At 47.0% G+C, this 19103-nt stretch overlaps 1 protein-coding gene across 1 annotated transcript in view; it reads right to left on the reverse strand.

The window, feature by feature from the left end:
- Positions 1-13088: 13088 nt before the first annotated feature.
- The window catches only part of LOC115124801 (isoleucine--tRNA ligase, cytoplasmic-like), a gene marked incomplete at its 5' end in the record, with an annotated part of 63136 nt that continues 57121 nt past the window's right edge, over positions 13089-19103 (reverse strand). The window contains one exon of the mRNA XM_065022022.1: positions 13089-14616. Coding sequence (XP_064878094.1) covers positions 14534-14616 — 83 coding nt within the window. The remainder of the gene's footprint in view (positions 14617-19103) is intronic.

Genomic DNA, 19103 nt, shown 5'->3' on the forward strand with positions numbered 1-19103 from the left:
ACTGAGTAGCTGAGGGGTGGGGTTAAGGTGGGATGGACTGAGAGTAGCTGAGGGGTGGGGCTAAGGTGATAGGTGGGATGGACTGAGTGTAGCTGAGGGGTGGGGTTAAGGTGATAGGCGGGATGCACTGAGAGTAGCTGAGGGGTGGGGTTAAGGTGATAGGTGGGATGGACTGAGAGTAGCTGAGGGGTGGGGTTAAGGTGATAGGTGGGATGGACTGAGAGTAGCTGAGGGGTGGGGTTAAGGTGGGATGGACTGAGAGTAGCTGAGGGGTGGGGCTAAGGTGATAGGTGGGATGGACTGAGTGTAGCTGAGGGGTGGGGCTAAGGTGATAGGTGGGATGGACTGAGTGTAGCTGAGGGGTGGGGTTAAGGTGATAGGTGGGATGGACTGAGAGTAGCTGAGGGGTGGGGCTAAGGTGATAGGCGGGATGGACTGAGAATAGCTGAGGGGTGGGGTTAAGGTGATAGGTGGGATGGACTGAGAGTAGCTGAGGGGTGGGGCTAAGGTGATAGGTGGGATGGACTGAGTGTAGCTGAGGGGTGGGGTTAAGGTGGGATGGACTGAGAGTAGCTGAGGGGTGGGGCTAAGGTGATAGGTGGGATGGACTGAGAGTAGCTGAGGGTGGGGTTAAGGTGGGATGGACTGAGAGTAGCTGAGGGTGGGGCTAAGGTGATAGGTGGGATGGACTGAGTGTAGCTGAGGGGTGGGGTTAAGGTGATAGGCGGGATGGACTGAGAGTAGCTGAGGGGTGGGGTTAAGGTGGGATGGACTCAGAGTAGCTGAGGGGTGGGGTTAAGGTGGGATGGACTGAGAGTAGCTGAGGGGTGGGGTTAAGGTGATAGGTGGGATGGACTGAGAGTAGCTGAGGGGTGGGGTTAAGGTGGGATGGACTGAGAATAGCTGAGGGGTGGGGTTAAGGTGGGATGGACTGAGAGTAGCTGAGGGGTGGGGTTAAGGTGATAGGTTGGATGGACTGAGAGTAGCTGAGGGTTGGGGTTAAGGTGATAGATGGACTGAGTGTAGCTGAGGGGTGGGGTTAAGGTGATAGGTGGGATGGACTGAGTGTAGCTGAGGGGTGGGGTTAAGGTGATAGGTGGGATGGACTGAGTGTAGCTGAGGGGTGGGGTTAAGGTGATAGGTGGGATGGACTGAGTGTAGCTGAGGGGTGGGGTTAAGGTGATAGGTGGGATGGACTGAGTGTAGCTGAGGGGTGGGGTTAAGGTGATAGGTGGGATGGACTGAGAGTAGCTGAGGGTGGGGTTAAGGGGATAGGTGGTATGGACTGAGAGTAGCTGAGGGGTGGGGCTAAGGTGGGATGGACTGAGAGTAGCTGAGGGGTGGGGTTAAGGTGGGATGGACTGAGAGTAGCTGAGGGGTGGGGTTAAGGTGATAGGTGGGATGGATTGAGAGTAGCTGAGGGGTGGTGTTAAGGTGGGATGGACTGAGAGTAGCTGAGGGTGGGGTTAACGGAGATAGGTGGGATGGACTGAGAGTAGCTGAGGGGTGGGGTTAAGGGGATAGGTGGGATGGACTGAGAGTAGCTGAGGGGTGGGGCTAAGGTGGGATGGACTGAGAGTAGCTGAGGGGTGGGGTTAAGGGGATAGGTGGTATGGACTGAGAGTAGCTGAGGGGTGGGGCTAAGGTGGGATGGACTGAGAGTAGCTGAGGGGTGGGGTTAAGGTGGGATGGACTGAGAGTAGCTGAGGGGTGGGGTTAAGGTGATAGGTGGGATGGACTGAGTATAGCTGAGGGTGGGGTTAAGGTGATAGGTGGGATGGACTGAGAGTAGCTGAGGGGTGGGGTTAAGGTGATAGGTGGGATGGACTGAGAGTAGCTGAGGGGTGGGGTTAAGGTGATAGGTGGGATGGACTGAGAGTAGCTGAGGGGTGGGGTTAAGGTGGGATGGACTGAGAGTAGCTGAGGGGTGGGGTTAAGGTGATAGGTGGGATGGACTGAGAGTAGCTGAGGGGTGGGGTTAAAGTGATAGGTGGGATGGACTGAGAGTAGCTGAGGGGTGGGGTTAAGGTGATAGGTGGGATGGACTGAGAGTAGCTGAGGGGTGGGGTTAAGGTGATAGGTGGGATGGACTGAGAGTAGCTGAGGGGTGGAGTTAAGGTGATAGGTGGGATGGACTGAGAGTAGCTGAGGGGTGGGGTTAAGGTGATAGGTGGGATGGACTGAGAGTGGCTGAGGGGTGGGGTTCAGGTGCGATGGACTGAGAGTAGCTGAGGGGTGGGGTTAAGGTGATAGATGGACTGAGTGTAGCTGAGGGGTGGGGTTAAGGTGATAGGTGGGATGGACTGAGAGTAGCTGAGGGGTGGGGTTAAGGTGATAGGTGGGATGGACTGAGAGTAGCTAAGGGGTGGGGTTAAGGTGATAGGTGGGATGGACTGAGAGTAGCTGAGGGGTGGGGTTAAGGTGATAGGTGGGATGGACTGAGAGTAGCTGAGGGGTGGGGTTAAGGTGATAGGTGGGATGGACTGAGAGTAGCTGAGGGGTGGGGTTAAGGTGGGATGGACTGAGAGTAGCTGAGGGGTGGGGTTAAGGTGATAGGTGGGATGGACTGAGAGTAGCTGAGGGATGGGGTTAAAAGCTCATGCTCTATAGTAGTTATGACTGAAAACACAAAATATCATTATTATCTATCCAGATATAATGTATATCAAATGACTTTATTCTTGCTAAGTAACTACTGTGACATTTGTAAATGTAATGTGTGTAGAATGTAAATGTAACAACAAAATGAAAAAGCTATTAAAACAAAAAATTCATTATTGTCCTCAAGAGAATAATAAAAGTGTTATCGATAACAAGGCTCATTGTTCAGATATTATGAATCCCTTCAAACAAACACAGCCAGGATCCCACTGATAATCTGAGCAGAAGTCAAGGATAAATACAATATTTGTTGCAATTGGTCAAATGGTAACACTTGAGTTTTCACTTTTCAACAAATAAGTTGCTGGAAGTGAAAGAGAAGAGCAATCGCGTTCTCACGTAGACACAAAGTCAACTAAATAATGTCCTGACGCTTAGCTATTATTTTTTCACCATTATCCCTTGTCATAGTTAATTCATGATGATTAATTTACTATCATATAATATGCAGATGAGTGACAGAGTCACCGTACTGTATAAAACACTAATCAACAGCTGTCTCATTAGAATACATGTTATTAATGAGACAGTTTTGTTAAAAAAAATCATATTTAATGATCAGATAAATAAAAGGGGGCCTTTCTTATACAGTATGACTGATCACTCTATCAGATTGGGGTCATTTGTAGTAGTAGTTTCCCAGACATAAACAGCAATAGTATATTTACTATTTTAAATAGTTTGGTACAGAAATAGTTTAGTTCAGAAATAGTTTAGTACAGAAATAGTTTAGTTCAGAAATAGTTTAGTACAGAAATAGTTTAGTACAGAAATAGTTTAGTTCAGAAATAGTTTAGTACAGAAATAGTTTAGTACAGAAATAGTTTAGTACAGAAATAGTTTAGTTCAGAAATAGTTAGTTCAACAATCAGCTTACAGGTAACCTCTTCCTGTCACTGTCTTCCCAGAAGGAGATCAAATAGAACACAATAGAGCACAATAGAGCACAATAGAACACAATAGAGCACAATAGAACACAATAGACCACAATAGAACACAATAGAGCACAATAGAACACAATAGAACAAATTAGAGCACAATAGAACAAATTAGAGCACAATAGAACACACTAAAAGGTGACTACAAGGGTGGAAACAGAAAACGGTGTTGTACTGTACAGTATTTATCTGAAACTGGAAACACTTATCTCCATCGCTAGCTTTAAGCACCAGCTGTCAGAGCAGCTCACTGATTACTGCACCTGTACATAGCCCATCTATAATTTAGCCCAAACAACTACCTCTTCCCCTACTGTATTTATTTATTTTGCTCCTTTGCACCCCATTATTTATATTTATACTTTGCACATTCATCCACTGCAAATCTACCATCTCACCTCACTTATTGTATTTACTTCGCCACCATGGCCTTTTTTTTTTTATCTCACCTCATATCTCACCTCATTTGCTCACATTATATACAGTAGGGCAAAAAAGAATTTAGTCAGCCACCAATTGTGCAAGTTCTCCCACTTAAAAAGATGAGAGGCCTGTAATTTTCATCATAGGTACACTTCAACTATGACAGACAAAATGAGAAAAAAAAATCCAGAAAATCACATTGTAGGATTTTTTATTAATTTATTTTCAAATTATGGTATACACAGTCCAGGTCATAGTGAATGATGACAGGCCCTACTGTCTATAAACACACAGTCCAGTTCATAGTGAATGACTACAGGCCCTACTGCCTGTAAACACACAGTCCAGTTCATAGTGAATGATGACAGGCCCTACTGTCTATAAACACACAGTCCAGTTCATAGTGAATGATGACAGGCCCTACTGTCTATAAACACACAGTCCAGTTCATAGTGAATGACTACAGGCCCTACTGCCTGTAAACACACAGTCCAGTTCATAGTGAATGATGACAGGCCCTACTGCCTGTAAACACACAGTCCAGTTCATAGTGAATGACTACAGGCCCTACTGCCTGTAAACACACAGTCCAGTTCATAGTGAATGATGACAGGCCCTACTGCCTGTAAACACACAGTCCAGGTCATAGTGAATGATGACAGGCCCTATTGTCTATAAACACACAGTCCAGTTCATAGTGAATGATGACAGGCCCTACTGTCTATAAACACACAGTCCAGTTCATAGTGAATGATTACAGGCCCTACTGCCTGTAAACACACAGTCCAGTTCATAGTGACTGACAGGCCCTACTGCCTGTAAACACACAGTCCAGTTCATAGTGAATGATGACAGGCCCTACTGCCTGTAAACACACAGTACAGTTCATAGTGAATGATGACAGGCCCTACTGCCTGTAAACACACAGTCCAGTTCATAGTGAATGACTACAGGCCCTACTGCCTGTAAACACACAGTCCAGTTCATAGTGAATGATGACAGGCCCTACTGCCTGTAAACACACAGTCCAGTTCATAGTGAATGACTACAGGCCCTACTGCCTGTAAACACACAGTCCAGTTCATAGTGAATGATGACAGGCCCTACTGCCTGTAAACACACAGTCCAGGTCATAGTGAATGATGACAGGCCCTATTGTCTATAAACACACAGTCCAGTTCATAGTGAATGATGACAGGCCCTACTGTCTATAAACACACAGTCCAGTTCATAGTGAATGACTACAGGCCCTACTGCCTGTAAACACACAGTCCAGTTCATAGTGACTGACAGGCCCTACTGCCTGTAAACACACAGTCCAGTTCATAGTGAATGATGACAGGCCCTACTGCCTGTAAACACACAGTACAGTTCATAGTGAATGATGACAGGCCCTACTGCCTGTAAACACACAGTCCAGTTCATAGTGAATGATGACAGGCCCTACTTCCTGTAAACACACAGTCCAGTTCATAGTAAATGATGACAGGCCCTACTGCCTGTAAACACACAGTCCAGTTCATAGTGAATGATGACAGGCCCTACTGCCTGTAAACACACAGTACAGTTCAAAGTGAATGATGACAGGCCCTACTGTCTGTAAACACACAGTCCAGTTCATAGTGAATGATGACAGACCCTACTGCCTGTAAACACACAGTCCAGTTCATAGTGAATGATGACAGGCCCTACTGCCTGTAAACACACAGTCCAGTTCAAAGTGAATGATGACAGGTCCTACTGCCTGTAAACACACAGTACAATTTCATAGTGAATGATGACAGGCCCTACTGTCTATAAACACACAGTCCAGTTCATAGTGAATGATGACAGGCCCTACTGTCTGTAAACACACAGTCCAGTTCAAAGTGAATGATGACAGGCCCTACTGCCTGTAAACACACAGTCCAGTTCAAAGTGAATGATGACAGGCCCTTGTGGCAAATGGCTCATTTGCATATAGGTCTACTGTACCTCTGATTGGCTATGGCGGTCCTGGATGAGACAGATGTTTTCATTAGGTTTTATTCGCTACAGTGTCTATTAAATTGTCCAAAACGCACAGCCGTTTACCTACACTATACTGCTTTTCACAAATGCTTTAGTATACGTAATTCCCAAACATTTTATGAATTTATGAAAATGTGAAAAATGACCATATCTAAGCTTGTCAGAAAATAATAATAAGTGTAATTTTTTCCTGGGGGTGTATACTGTATAAACAGATTTTTGTTGCTCAAATGCTGTCAGTTCCACTCTATAAGAAAGGGAGAAAGAGGTTGTATGGTTAACTTATAAGGTTGTATAAGTACAATTTCATTGGTGTGACCTAGGTGGAGGCGGGACTATTTACAGATGTTAATCAGGTTTCCTTGGTAACATCGTTTAAACTGGATGTGTATACGGAGAGGACGTATGAATATATATATATATTTTTGAAATCCCTCATTATGTCGCGATCACGACTTATTTATCTCATGATCACTGTGAGATCATCATGAGAAAACAACCAAAGTTGTTTTGTCGAATTCACGAGATAATCAAGTGCCACATATCATCTTTTCATTTGTTCACATGCCCCACGAGAACTTAACTGCTCCACAAGCTAGCTCTTAGTTCAAGGTAAGGGACATTTAGCTTGCTAACATTATAACTTAGAAACTGATAATGAGCTCCCAACACAAATGAAAGCATGATGTTAGCATGAAATGTACCATCACTTAGTGTCGTAATCCATGAAAAAATATGTGCTGATCCACGTTGAGGTCTGCTGCCTCAACCTTACTGTCTATCTATCATCAATACGGGATCTCCAATTTACAGAGTTGCTCCTGACCTCCACAAAACACCTGTGTTATGTCATTATCATGAGAAAATTAGCTGGTAATATTGACAAAACAACTTTTGTTTTGTATGTAGTGATCATGAGAAAATAAAATAAGAAAGGAATATTGGTTTTTATTCATATATGTATAGTCTGGCTATGTATACATAAAGAATGTATAACATACAAACAGAACAATTTGCATTTAAAATGCAACTACTTCATGCATACAAAGGTGTCAATCTAGCTTCTAGCTTGGGTGCACTATGGCTTTTATTTCATTATATTCAATATCATCACAGATACAGAAATTATCCCGGAACTGAAATAGTAGTTGCTTCTATTCTATCTTATTATCTGAACCTGGTTGTCCCGCCTACACTCATGCTTGGCTAGATATATTATGATGAATATACTAATTGTAAATCGCTCTGCATAAGAGCGTCTGCTATTATCAACAAAATGCCAAATGTATGAAGGCCGTAAATATAACGAGGTTACCCAACTGGAGCTCTGTTGCGCACTATCCATCACTGAAATATGTTGGTATGATCACTAGAAGCATCAACCACGACCGGGCTAGAAGCATCAACCATGACCGGGCTAGAAGCATCAACCACGACCGGGCTAGAAGCATCAACCACGACCGGGCTAGAAGCATCAACCATGACCGGGATAGAAGCATCAACCATGACCGGGCTAGAAGCATCAACCACGACCGGGCTAGAAGCATCAACCATGACCGGGCTAGAAGCATCAACCACGACCGGGCTAGAAGCATCAACCATGACCGGGCTAGAAGCATCAACCACGACCGGGCTAGAAGCATCAACCACGACCGGGCTAGAAGCATCAACCATGACCGGGATAGAAGCATCAACCATGACCGGCTAGAAGCATCAACCACGACCGGGCTAGAAGCATCAACCACGACCGGGCTAGAAGCATCAACCACGACCGGGCTAGAAGCATCAACCATGACCGGGATAGAAGCATCAACCACGACCGGGCTAGAAGCATCAACCACGACCGGGCTAGAAGCATCAACCACGACCGGGCTAGAAGCAACGACCGGGCTAGAAGCATCAACCACGACCGGGCTAGAAGCATCAACCATGACCGGGCATCAACCATGACCGGCTAGAAGCATCAACCACGACCGGGCTAGAAGCATCAACCACGACCGGGCTAGAAGCATCAAGAAGCATCAACCATGACCGGGATAGAAGCATCAACCACGACCGGGCTAGAAGCATCAACCACGACCGGGCTAGAAGCATCAACCATGACCGGGCTAGAAGCATCAACCACGACCGGGCTAGAAGCATCAACCACGACCGGGCTAGAAGCATCAACCATGACCGGGATAGAAGCATCAACCATGACCGGGCTAGAAGCATCAACCACGACCGGGCTAGAAGCATCAACCACGACCGGGCTAGAAGCATCAACCACGACCGGGCTAGAAGCATCAACCACGACCGGGATAGAAGCATCAACCACGAAGAAGCATCAACCACGACCGGGCTAGAAGCATCAACCACGACCGGGCTAGAAGCATCAACCACGACCGGGCTAGAAGCATCAACCACGACCGGGATAGAAGCATCAACCACGACCGGGCTAGAAGCATCAACCACGACCGGGCTAGAAGCATCAACCACGACCGGGATAGAAGCATCAACCACGACCGGGCTAGAAGCATCAACCACGACCGGGATAGAAGCATCAACCACGACCGGGCTAGAAGCATCAACCACGACCGGGCTAGAAGCATCAACCACGACCATGACCGGACCGATACAACGAATGCTGATCAGTGTTTTTTTCTCGGTAGGAAAATACTCACACATCAAAGGTATAGGAAGGAGGTTATGATATGAATGATCCGCTCCACTGAATGAGACGAGAAGAGGGTACAGGGTAGCAACAGTGTGACTTTCCTAACGGGCTCCGCCATAAATATAAAAACATCACTTCGTCCTCATGACTATTAGCACTCGTATGACAGCTGACAGAGGTGAAATGAGAAAAAAACGCAGCGGAGTGCCTTACTAGGCTATTCAAATTATAATACGAACCGCTGTCATCTGTAAACAAGATATGTGGGTAACGTTAGTTATGCATTAGAACAGCTTCCGTGTCCTATCTGTGCCCGCTGTGTCTGTTTCAGGAGAAGGGAGACCAGAGCAAGCGCATTGAGGCGGAGATGCAGCCTTTATAATGAGTGTGAGAAGTTGATAGTCAGTTTGCGCTATGAAAATCACATCCCCGATGGGCCCCCAAAAATATATTTTGTCGCATGTTTTTGAGTAGCCTCGTATTTGTGGGCTAAGGAAACATGTACGAGTTGCTTGAATTTCTGCAAATATTATCGGTTTGACTCGAATCGTGTTGTTTCTTTTATTTTTGGAAATAGGGGTAGGCCTATGGGATAAATGTTTTGTGTATTTTTGTGACTATCCTACACGTGTGACTACAATCAATGCAAATCAGAAATACACAAAACGAGACAAAATCACTCAGCAATGACCGAACTTTGAAAGTTATTCCAAAACTTTGAATGAACATGAAATTGTTTAAATGCACTACATAGATTTGCATATTAGTCCATGTTCCTAACGCGCTTCCTGGACTGCAATGGGAACAAACAGTACAACATAACAACACCGTGTCACACTTCTCTCGCATTATTTCAAAACGTGTATCCTCACCCTCTGGGAGGGGGGAGGGGGGTAGCCTACCAAGATACATTATATCAAGTCACCATCCTCTGTTGTTGTTTATGACCAAGATGTCTCCTTACCTTTAAGCGGTCCTGGGTTGGCTGTTTATCCACGGAGCTAAAGATCCTGTCGACGTAGGAAAAGAGGCCCTAAAAAGTTGATTTAGTGACTGAGATTTTTTCCATTGCGTACCATATTGCCGGGGGGGGGGGGGGGACAAAGTGGGCGCATTATGGCGGATGCAGCAGTATCCCATGGCACACGATTCCCAATTTAGTGCATAACTTTTGACCAGGACTCATAAGGCTCTAGGTCCAACAAAGTAGTGCACTATATAGAAAATGGGATGCCATTTGGGACGTGCATTGTGGTTTCATTGACCGAAGAAGACCGTGAGATCCGTGCCACTAGAAAAAAAAGAGTGTGGGGTTTGAGGGAACATAAGCACATTAAAAGGTTTATTACAGCTGCATATTGGTCATACTATATAGGCTATTAATGTCCACAGTTTGGCCTTTGGAGACGCAGCTATCATTGCGGTCTACCACAAGTGCTAATGATGCTGCAAGTTCTATAAACACAGTAATAGAATTCAAAAGCATTTGATTTAGTTTCACCATCTTGCAATAATGCATTGGATATTATACCCGGCTACTGTGTCTCTTGGGAGTAGTATAAGTTTTCCAAAGACGTCTCATAACGGCCCACCTTTAGCACAACACACACCTACCCGTTTATGGACCTAGATCAGGATCTATGGTATGATGAAACAGGTTGTGTCAACAAACAAAACAACAACTCAAACACGATCTAATGAAATTATAGGTCTTCTCTGGTACAATTATTTCTGATGCCTGAAGACTTCTCTCTGGCAGGCATGGTGTGTGTGTGTGTGTATGTGTGTATGTGTGTGTGTGTGTCACCGCAGATGTTACACTGTCTGTTTCAGAGTGATATCTCTCTCTCTCTCTGGCAGGCATGGTGTGTGTGTGTGTCACCGCAGATGTTACACTGTCTGTTTCAGAGTGATATCTCTCTCGCTCTCTGGCAGGCATGGTGTGTGTGTGTGTATGTCATCGCAGATGAAACAGACAGTGTCATCAGTACATCTCATCATATACTCGCTATATAGAGCACTACTGTCCTCACTACATCTCATCATATACTCCCTATATAGTGCACTACTGTCCTCACTACATCTCATCATATACTCCCTATATAGTGCACTACTGTCCTCACTACATCTCATCATATACTCCCTATATAGTGCACTACTGTCCTCACTACATCTCATCATATACTCCCTATATAGTGCACTACTGTCCTCACTACATCTCATCATATACTCCCTATATAGTGCACTACTGTCCTCACTACATCTCATCATATACTCCCTATATAGTGCACTACTGTCCCCACTACATCTCATCATATACTCCCTACATAGTGCACTACTGTCCCCACTACATCTCATCATATACTCCCTACATAGTGCACTACTGTCCTCACTACATCTCATCATATACTCCCTATATAGTACACTACTGTCCCCACTACATCTCAGCTCAGCAGTTAAGGGCCAGTTTCCCAGTTCGTCTCTCCTTGCTCAGCGGTTAAGGGCCAGTTTCCCAGTTTGTCGTAGTGTTGTAGTTCCTTTAGCCCATAGATAGTGTTGTAGTTCCTTCAGCCCATAGATAGTGTTGTAGTTCCTTCAGCCCATAGATAGTGTTGTAGTTCCTTTAGCCCACAGATAGTGTTGTAGTTCCTTTAGCCCATAGATAGTGTTGTAGTTCCTTTAGCCCATAGTGTTGTACTTCCTTTAGCCCATAGATAGTGTTGTAGTTCCTTCAGCCCATAGATAGTGTTGTAGTTCCTTTAGCCAATAGATAGTTGTAGTTCCTTTAGCCCATAGATAGTGTTGTAGTTCCTTCAGCCCATAGATAGTGTTGTAGTTCCTTCAGCCCATAGAGTGTTGTAGTTCCTTCAGCCCATAGATAGTGTTGTAGTTCCTTTAGCCAATAGCTAGTGTTGTAGTTCCTTTAGCCCATAGTGTTGTAGTTCCTTTAGCCAATAGATAGTTGTAGTTCCTTTAGCCAATAGATAGTTGTAGTTCCTTTAGCCCACAGATAGTGTTGTAGTTCCTTTAGCCCATAGATAGTGTTGTAGTTCCTTTAGCCAATAGCTAGTGTTGTAATTCCTTTAGCCCATAGATAGTGTTGTAATTCCTTTAGCCCATAGTGTTGTAGTTCCTTTAGCCCATAGATAGTTGTAGTTCCTTCAGCCCATAGTGTTGTAGTTCCTTTAGCCCATAGATAGTGTTGTAGTTCCTTCAGCCCATAGATAGTGTTGTAGTTCCTTCAGCCCATAGATAGTGTTGTAGTTCCTTTAGCCCACAGATAGTGTTGTAGTTCCTTCAGCCCATAGATAGTGTTGTAGTTCCTTTAGCCCACAGATAGTGTTGTAGTTCCTTCAGCCCATAGCTAGTGTTGTAGTTCCTTTAGCCCATAGTGTTGTAGTTCCTTCAGCCCATAGCTAGTGTTGTAGTTCCTTTAGCCCATAGTGTTGTAGTTCCTTTAGCCCATAGATAGTGTTGTAGTTCCTTTAGCCAATAGCTAGTGTTGTAGTTCCTTTAGCCCATAGTGTTGTAGTTCCTTTAGCCCATAGATAGTGTTGTAGTTCCTTTAGCCCATAGATAGTGTTGTAGTTCCTTTAGCCCATAGAGTGTTGTAGTTCCTTTAGCCAACAGATAGTGTTGTAGTTCCTTTAGCCCATAGATAGTGTTGTAGTTCCTTTAGCCCATAGATAGTGTTGTAGTTCCTTTAGCCCATAGAGTGTTGTAGTTCCTTTAGCCAACAGATAGTGTTGTAGTTCCTTTAGCCCATAGATAGTGTTGTAGTTCCTTTAGCCCACAGATAGTGTTGTAGTTCCTTTAGCCCATAGATAGTGTTGTAGTTCCTTTAGCCCACCTGCCTATACTCAACCAATAGGCTACCTGCCTGTTTTACTGACTCTAACCAATAGGCTACCTGCCTGTTTTACTGACTCTAACCAATAGGCTACCTGCCTGTTTAACAGACTCTAACCAATAGGCTACCTGCCTGTTTAACAGACTCTAACCAATAGGCTACCTGCCTGTTTAACAGACTCTAACCAATAGGCTACCTGCCTGTTTAACAGACTCTAACCAATAGGCTACCTGCCTGTTTAACAGACTCTAACCAATAGGCTACGTGCCTGTTTAACAGACTCTAACCAATAGGCTACCTGCCTGTTTAACAGACTCTAACCAATAGGCTACCTGCCTGTTTAACAGACTCTAACCAATAGGCTACCTGCCTGTTTAACTGCTGAGGAATTGTATTATAAAAAGCAAAATGGCAGAAATGTATTTATAAAGCCCTTTTTACATCAGCAGTTGTCACAAAGCGCCATTCAGGCGCCCGGCCGGCGCCATTCAGACGCCCGGCTGCCTGCTGTGGATCTATGGTTTCTTTGCAAGAAAAACACAAACATCTGTAATTTCTCCATTGTTCCTTTATTTCACCAAAAATAGCAGTTTTCTCCTTTATTCTTGTTCCCCGAAACGTTTGTTTACGACAGACACTTAAAGGGGGGGGGAAGAAGGTAGACACTACTGAATGTTATTTCTTACCCACAGAATAATCCACTGTACTGTCTGCAAACAGAGCTGGTTTTGTCAACACTATTTTGGTACAGAGTAGGTTGAGGTTAACTAATAAACTCATGTTAAAGACCATAGGATAGTCACTGGAGATCGGACAGGATGAATCGGAGATCGGACAGGATGAATCGGACAGAGCAGCAGAAACACTTTACTACGTAAATGTTGGGTTTTCATTGAAGTTTGGAGCTAGATGTGCTCTGTTTCTGAAATGGCACCCTATTCTTCTATAGTGCACTAGCTTTGCTCAGAGCGCAATTGGGCCCTGGTCAACAGTAGTGCACTAGCTTTGCTCAGAGCGGCATTGGGCCCTGGTCAACAGTAGTGCACTAGCTTTGCTCAGAGCGCCATTGGGCCCTGGTCAACAGTAGTGCACTAGCTTTGCTCAGAGCGGCATTGGGCCCTGGTCAACAGTAGTGCACTAGCTTTGCTCAGAGCGGCATTGGGCCCTGGTCAACAGTAGTGCACTAGCTTTGCTCAGAGCGCCATTGGGCCCTGGTCAACAGTAGTGCACTAACTTTGCTCAGAGCGCCATTGGGCCCTGGTCAACAGTAGTGCACTAGCTTTGCTCAGAGCGGCATTGGGCCCTGGTCAACAGTAGTGCACTAGCTTTGCTCAGAGCGGCATTGGGCCCTGGTCAACAGTAGTGCACTAGCTTTGCTCAGAGCGCCATTGGGCCATGGTCAACAGTAGTGCACTAGCTTTGCTCAGAGCGCCATTGGGCCCTGGTCAACAGTAGTGCACTAGCTTTGCTCAGAGCGCCATTGGGCCCTGGTCAACAGTAGTGCACTAGCTTTGCTCAGAGCGGCATTGGGCCCTGGTCAACAGTAGTGCACTAGCTTTGCTCAGAGCGCCATTGGGCCTTGGTCAACAGTAGTGCACTAGCTTTGCTCAGAGCGGCATTGGGCCCTGGTCAACAGTAGTGCACTAGCTTTGCTCAGAGCGCCATTGGGCCCTGGTCAACAGTAGTGCACTAGCTTTGCTCAGAGCGCCATTGGGCCCTGGTCAACAGTAGTGCACTAGCTTTGCTCAGAGCGGCATTGGCCCCTGGTCAACAGTGCACTATGTATGGAATAGGAAGCCATTTGGGACATAGCCCCCCTCTTCTACAGTGTGGCTGTTCCTGGCTGTTCCTCCCTCTTCTACAGTGTGGCTGTTCCCCCCTCTTCTACAGTGTGGCTGTTCCTGGCTGTTCCTCCCTCTTCTACAGTCTGGCTGTTCCTCCCTCTTCTACAGTCTGGCTGTTCCTCCCTCTTCTACAGTCTGGCTGTTCCCGGTCCTATGCCTCTGCGGTGGTGGGCAGAACTCCAACGTACAGAGTCTTCCTGTCCAGCGTCTTCATTGACCACTCTGCTGGGATTTCTGAAACACATATACAAATGATTGAAAAGTATGAAGGAAGACAATCGGCTGGCATCTTTAAGGAGGTAAAAACCTGTAAGAAATTAAGAAAAGGAAAGAATGAGAGGAGTCTGTCAAAGGTCTGTCTCCACTACGTAAAACTAGATAATTTTATTATGAGGGGTTTGAAATCACATGTTGTAGGGCTGCCGTCTCGCGTTCCTAGGCAGTGCCGTCTCGCGTTCCTAGGCAGTGCCGTCTCGCGTTCCTAGGCAGTGCCGTCTCGCGTTCCTAGGCAGTGCCGTCTCGCGTTCCTAGGCAGTGCCGTCTCGCGTTCCTAGGCAGTGCCGTCTCGCGTTCCTAGGCAGTGCCGTCTCGCGTTCCTAGGCAGTGCCGTCTCGCGTTCCTAGGCAGTGCCGTCTCGCGTTCCTAGGCAGTGCCGTCTCGCGTTCCTAGGCAGTGCCGTCTCGCGTTCCTAGGCAGTGCCGTCTCGCGTTCCTAGGCAGTGCCGTCTCGCGTTCCTAGGCAGTGCCGTCTCGCGTTTCTAGGCAGTGCCGTGCCGTCGCGTTTCTAGGCAGTGCCGTCTCGCGTTTCTAGGCAGTGCCGTCTCGCGCTTTCTAGGCAGTGCCGTCTCTCGTTTCTAGGGAGTGCCGTCTCGCGTTTCTAGGGAGTGCCGTCTCGCGTTCCTAGGCAGTGCCGTCTCGCGTTCCTAGGCAGTGCCGTCTCGCGTTCCTAGGCAGTGCCGTCTCGCGTTCCTAGGCAGTGCCGTCTCGCGTTCCTAGGCAGTGCCGTCTCGCGTTTCTAGGGAGTGCCGTCTCGCGTTCCTAGGCAGTGCCGTCTCGCGTTCCTAGGCAGTGCCGTCTCGCGTTCCTAGGCAGTGCCGTCTCGCGTTTCTAGGGAGTGCCGTCTCGCGTTTCTAGGGAGTGCCGTCTGGCGTTTCTAGGGAGTGCCGTCTCGCGTTTCTAGGGAGTGCCGTCTCGAGTTTCTAGGGAGTGCTGTCTCGCGTTTCTAGGTAAAAAATACACTCCGACTTTGGAATTTAATGTTTCCCATTTATATCACATATGTTGCCTGACTACAGCTAGCTACCCACAACGTATTGACATCTACCTTACATAACATTCGTTTTTAGGTCATCTTTGTTTATTTGGCTACCTAGATAGAGTACTACAATTCATATCCAGTATATCTAGCTGATAATTAGGAGGTAAAACGTTTTGCTTCGTGTCGATCTTGTTGGGTCTCTATTGTTGCCATTGTCCTGTCTGGAAGAAGGGTCAGTGGAGTGGGAGGTGCAGTGGGAGCTAATACAGCAGGGCGAGTGCCAGTGCTTCTCAAGAGAACGCACTCGGAGCGCGAGAGTGTGGAGCAAGGTGGCCTGCATATTGAGAAACAGCCATTTTGTCTCATGCTTAAAATGTGCTCCCCCATTGTTATAATTTGAAAGTTCCCATGGTTGTTAATTCAACAGTGGGAAGTTAACTAAATGAGTTGATATGGCTACTGAAACAGCTTTTTCCTCGATATTGGCAGTAGATATTTATGTTCTATTTCAGATTTGAACTGCAGATAAGAAGACCAAGATGTCATACCCTCCCATCTTTGTCTAACTAGTTGGGAAAACGGTCAAATGGCATTTGATTTCACAAGCTGTACGTTTCTTTGTTGGGAAAGTGGTCAAAGTTGATGATTTGTCAAAAGTTACATTATTTAACAGTGTTGGAATTCATGATGTCACAATGGGGAGTTCTAGAATATTGAAGAAAAAAATTAAAATTAATGAAAAAAATATGGCAACATTTTATAGTTTAAAAAGTATATATATATATTTTTTTTTTTAAATCAAAAAGTAAAATGTAATCACAATATTCCAGATCATTCCACACGTTTTAAAGTTTGAACGACGTTTCTAGCAATGAACGTGTAAGAGGAGTAGCGTGCAGAAGAATGAGAACAAGTATGACGAAGATTTATAGTCGGGAGTGATGCTTCTCAAGTCCCACCTAATTAGGTAGGAAGACCTATGAGCTTTATGTCAAACCAGCCGTCTGCTAGGGCAGTCAGACAGTCTGTCAGACACAGTAATTGGACAGGGAGGTTTCCTCAGCCTAGGACTTGCTTCTTTGCTGCTGGTTCAAGGTTAACATTAAACCAGTTTAAAAGTCAAGGATCATTGGCACAGGGTTAGCAAACTACAGAGCGGAGGCTAGCAGGCTACAGCTAAACGTGTGGAGGAGGTACAGGCTACAGCTAAACGTGTGGAGGAGGTGGAGGTACAGGCTACAGCTAAACGTGTGGAGGAGGTACAGGCTAGCAGGCTACAGCTAAACGTGTGGAGGAGGTACAGGCTAGCAGGCTACAGCTAAACGTATGGAGGAGGTACAGGCTACAGCTAAACGTGTGGAGGAGGAGGTGGAGGTACAGGCTACAGCTAAACGTGAGGAGGAGGAGGTGGAGGTACAGGCTACAGCTAAACGTGTGGAGGAGGTACAGGCTACAGCTAAACGTGTGGAGGAGGAGGTGGTGCAGGCTACAGCTAAACGTGTGGAGGAGGAGGAGGTACAGGCTACAGCTAAACGTGTGGAGGAGGAGGTACAGGCTACAGCTAAACGTGTGGAGGAGGAGGAGGTACAGGCTACAGCTAAACGTGTGGAGGAGGAGGTACAGGCTACAGCTAAACGTGTGGAGGAGGAGGTGGAGGTACAGGCTACAGCTAAACGTGAGGAGGAGGAGGTGGAGGTACAGGCTACAGCTAAACGTGTGGAGGAGGAGGTGGAGGTACAGGCTACAGCTAAACGTGTGGAGGAGGAGGTACAGGCTACAGCTAAACGTGTGGAGGAGGTGGAGGTACAGGCTACAGCTAAACGAGTGGAGGAGGAGGTGGAGGTACAGGCTACAGCTAAACGTGTGGAGGAGGAGGTGCAGGCTACAGGCTACAGCTAAACGTGTGGAGGAGGAGGTGCAGGCTACAGGCTACAGCTAAACGTGTGGAGGAGGAGGTGCAGGCTACAGCTAAACGTGTGGAGGAGGTACAGGCTACAGCTAAACGTGTGGAGGAGGAGGTGGAGGTACAGGCTACAGCTAAACGTGTGGAGGAGGTACAGGCTACAGCTAAACGAGTGGAGGAGGAGGTGGAGGTACAGGCTACAGCTAAACATGTGGAGGAGGAGGTGGAGGTACAGGCTACAGCTAAACATGTGGAGGAGGAGGAGGAGGTGGAGGTACAGGCTACAGCTAAACATGTGGAGGAGGTGGAGGTACAGGCTACAGCTAAACGAGTGGAGGGGGAGGTGGAGGTACAGGCTACAGCTAAACGTGTGGAGGAGGTGGAGGTACAGGCTACAGCTAAACGTGTGGAGGAGGAGGTGGAGGTACAGGCTACAGCTAAACGTGTGGAGGAGGAGGTGGAGGTACAGGCTACAGCTAAACGTGTGGAGGAGGAGGTGGAGGTACAGGCTACAGCTAAATGTGTGGAGGAGGAGGTGGAGGTACAGGCTACAGCTAAACGTGTGGAGGAGGAGGTGCAGGCTACAGGCTACAGCTAAACGTGTGGAGGAGGTGGAGGTACAGGCTACAGCTAAACGAGTGGAGGAGGAGGTGGTACAGGCTACAGCTAAACGAGTGGAGGAGGAGGTGGAGGTACAGGCTACAGCTAAACGTGTGGAGGAGGTGGAGGTACAGGCTACAGCTAAACGTGTGGAGGAGGTGGAGGTACAGGCTACAGCTAAACGTGAGGAGGTGGAGGTACAGGCTACAGCTAAACGTGAGGAGGTGGAGGTACAGGCTACAGCTAAACGAGTGGAGGAGGAGGTGGAGGTACAGGCTACAGCTAAACGTGAGGAGGTGGAGGTACAGGCTACAGCTAAACGTGAGGAGGTGGAGGTACAGGCTACAGCTAAATGTGTGGAGGAGGAGGTGGAGGTACAGGCTACAGCTAAACGTGAGGAGGAGGAGGTACAGGCTACAGCTAAACGTGAGGAGGTGGAGGTACAGGCTACAGCTAAACGAGTGGAGGAGGAGGTGCATGTACAGGCTACAGCTAAACGTGAGGAGGAGGTGGAGGTACAGGCTACAGCTAAACGTGTGGAGGAGGTGGAGGTGCAGGCTACAGCTATATGTGTGGAGGAGGTGGAGGTACAGGCTACAGCTATATGTGTGGAGGAGGTGGAGGTACAGGCTACAGCTAAACGTGTGGAGGAGGAGGTGGAGGTACAGGCTACAGCTAAACGTGAGGAGGTGGAGGTACAGGCTACAGCTAAACGTGAGGAGGTGGAGGTACAGGCTACAGCTAAACGTGAGGAGGTGGAGGTACAGGCTACAGCTAAACGTGAGGAGGTGCAGGCTACAGGCTACAGCTAAACGTGTGGAGGGGGAGGTGGAGGTGCAGGCTACAGCTAAACGTGTGGAGGAGGAGGTGGAGGTACAGGCTACAGCTAAACGTGTGGAGGAGGAGGTGGAGGTACAGGCTACAGCTAAACGTGTGGAGGAGGTGGAGGTACAGGCTACAG

This window comes from Oncorhynchus nerka, linkage group LG2 (assembly GCF_034236695.1).
Source record: "Oncorhynchus nerka isolate Pitt River linkage group LG2, Oner_Uvic_2.0, whole genome shotgun sequence".
Taxonomy (NCBI): Eukaryota; Metazoa; Chordata; class Actinopteri; order Salmoniformes; family Salmonidae; genus Oncorhynchus; species Oncorhynchus nerka.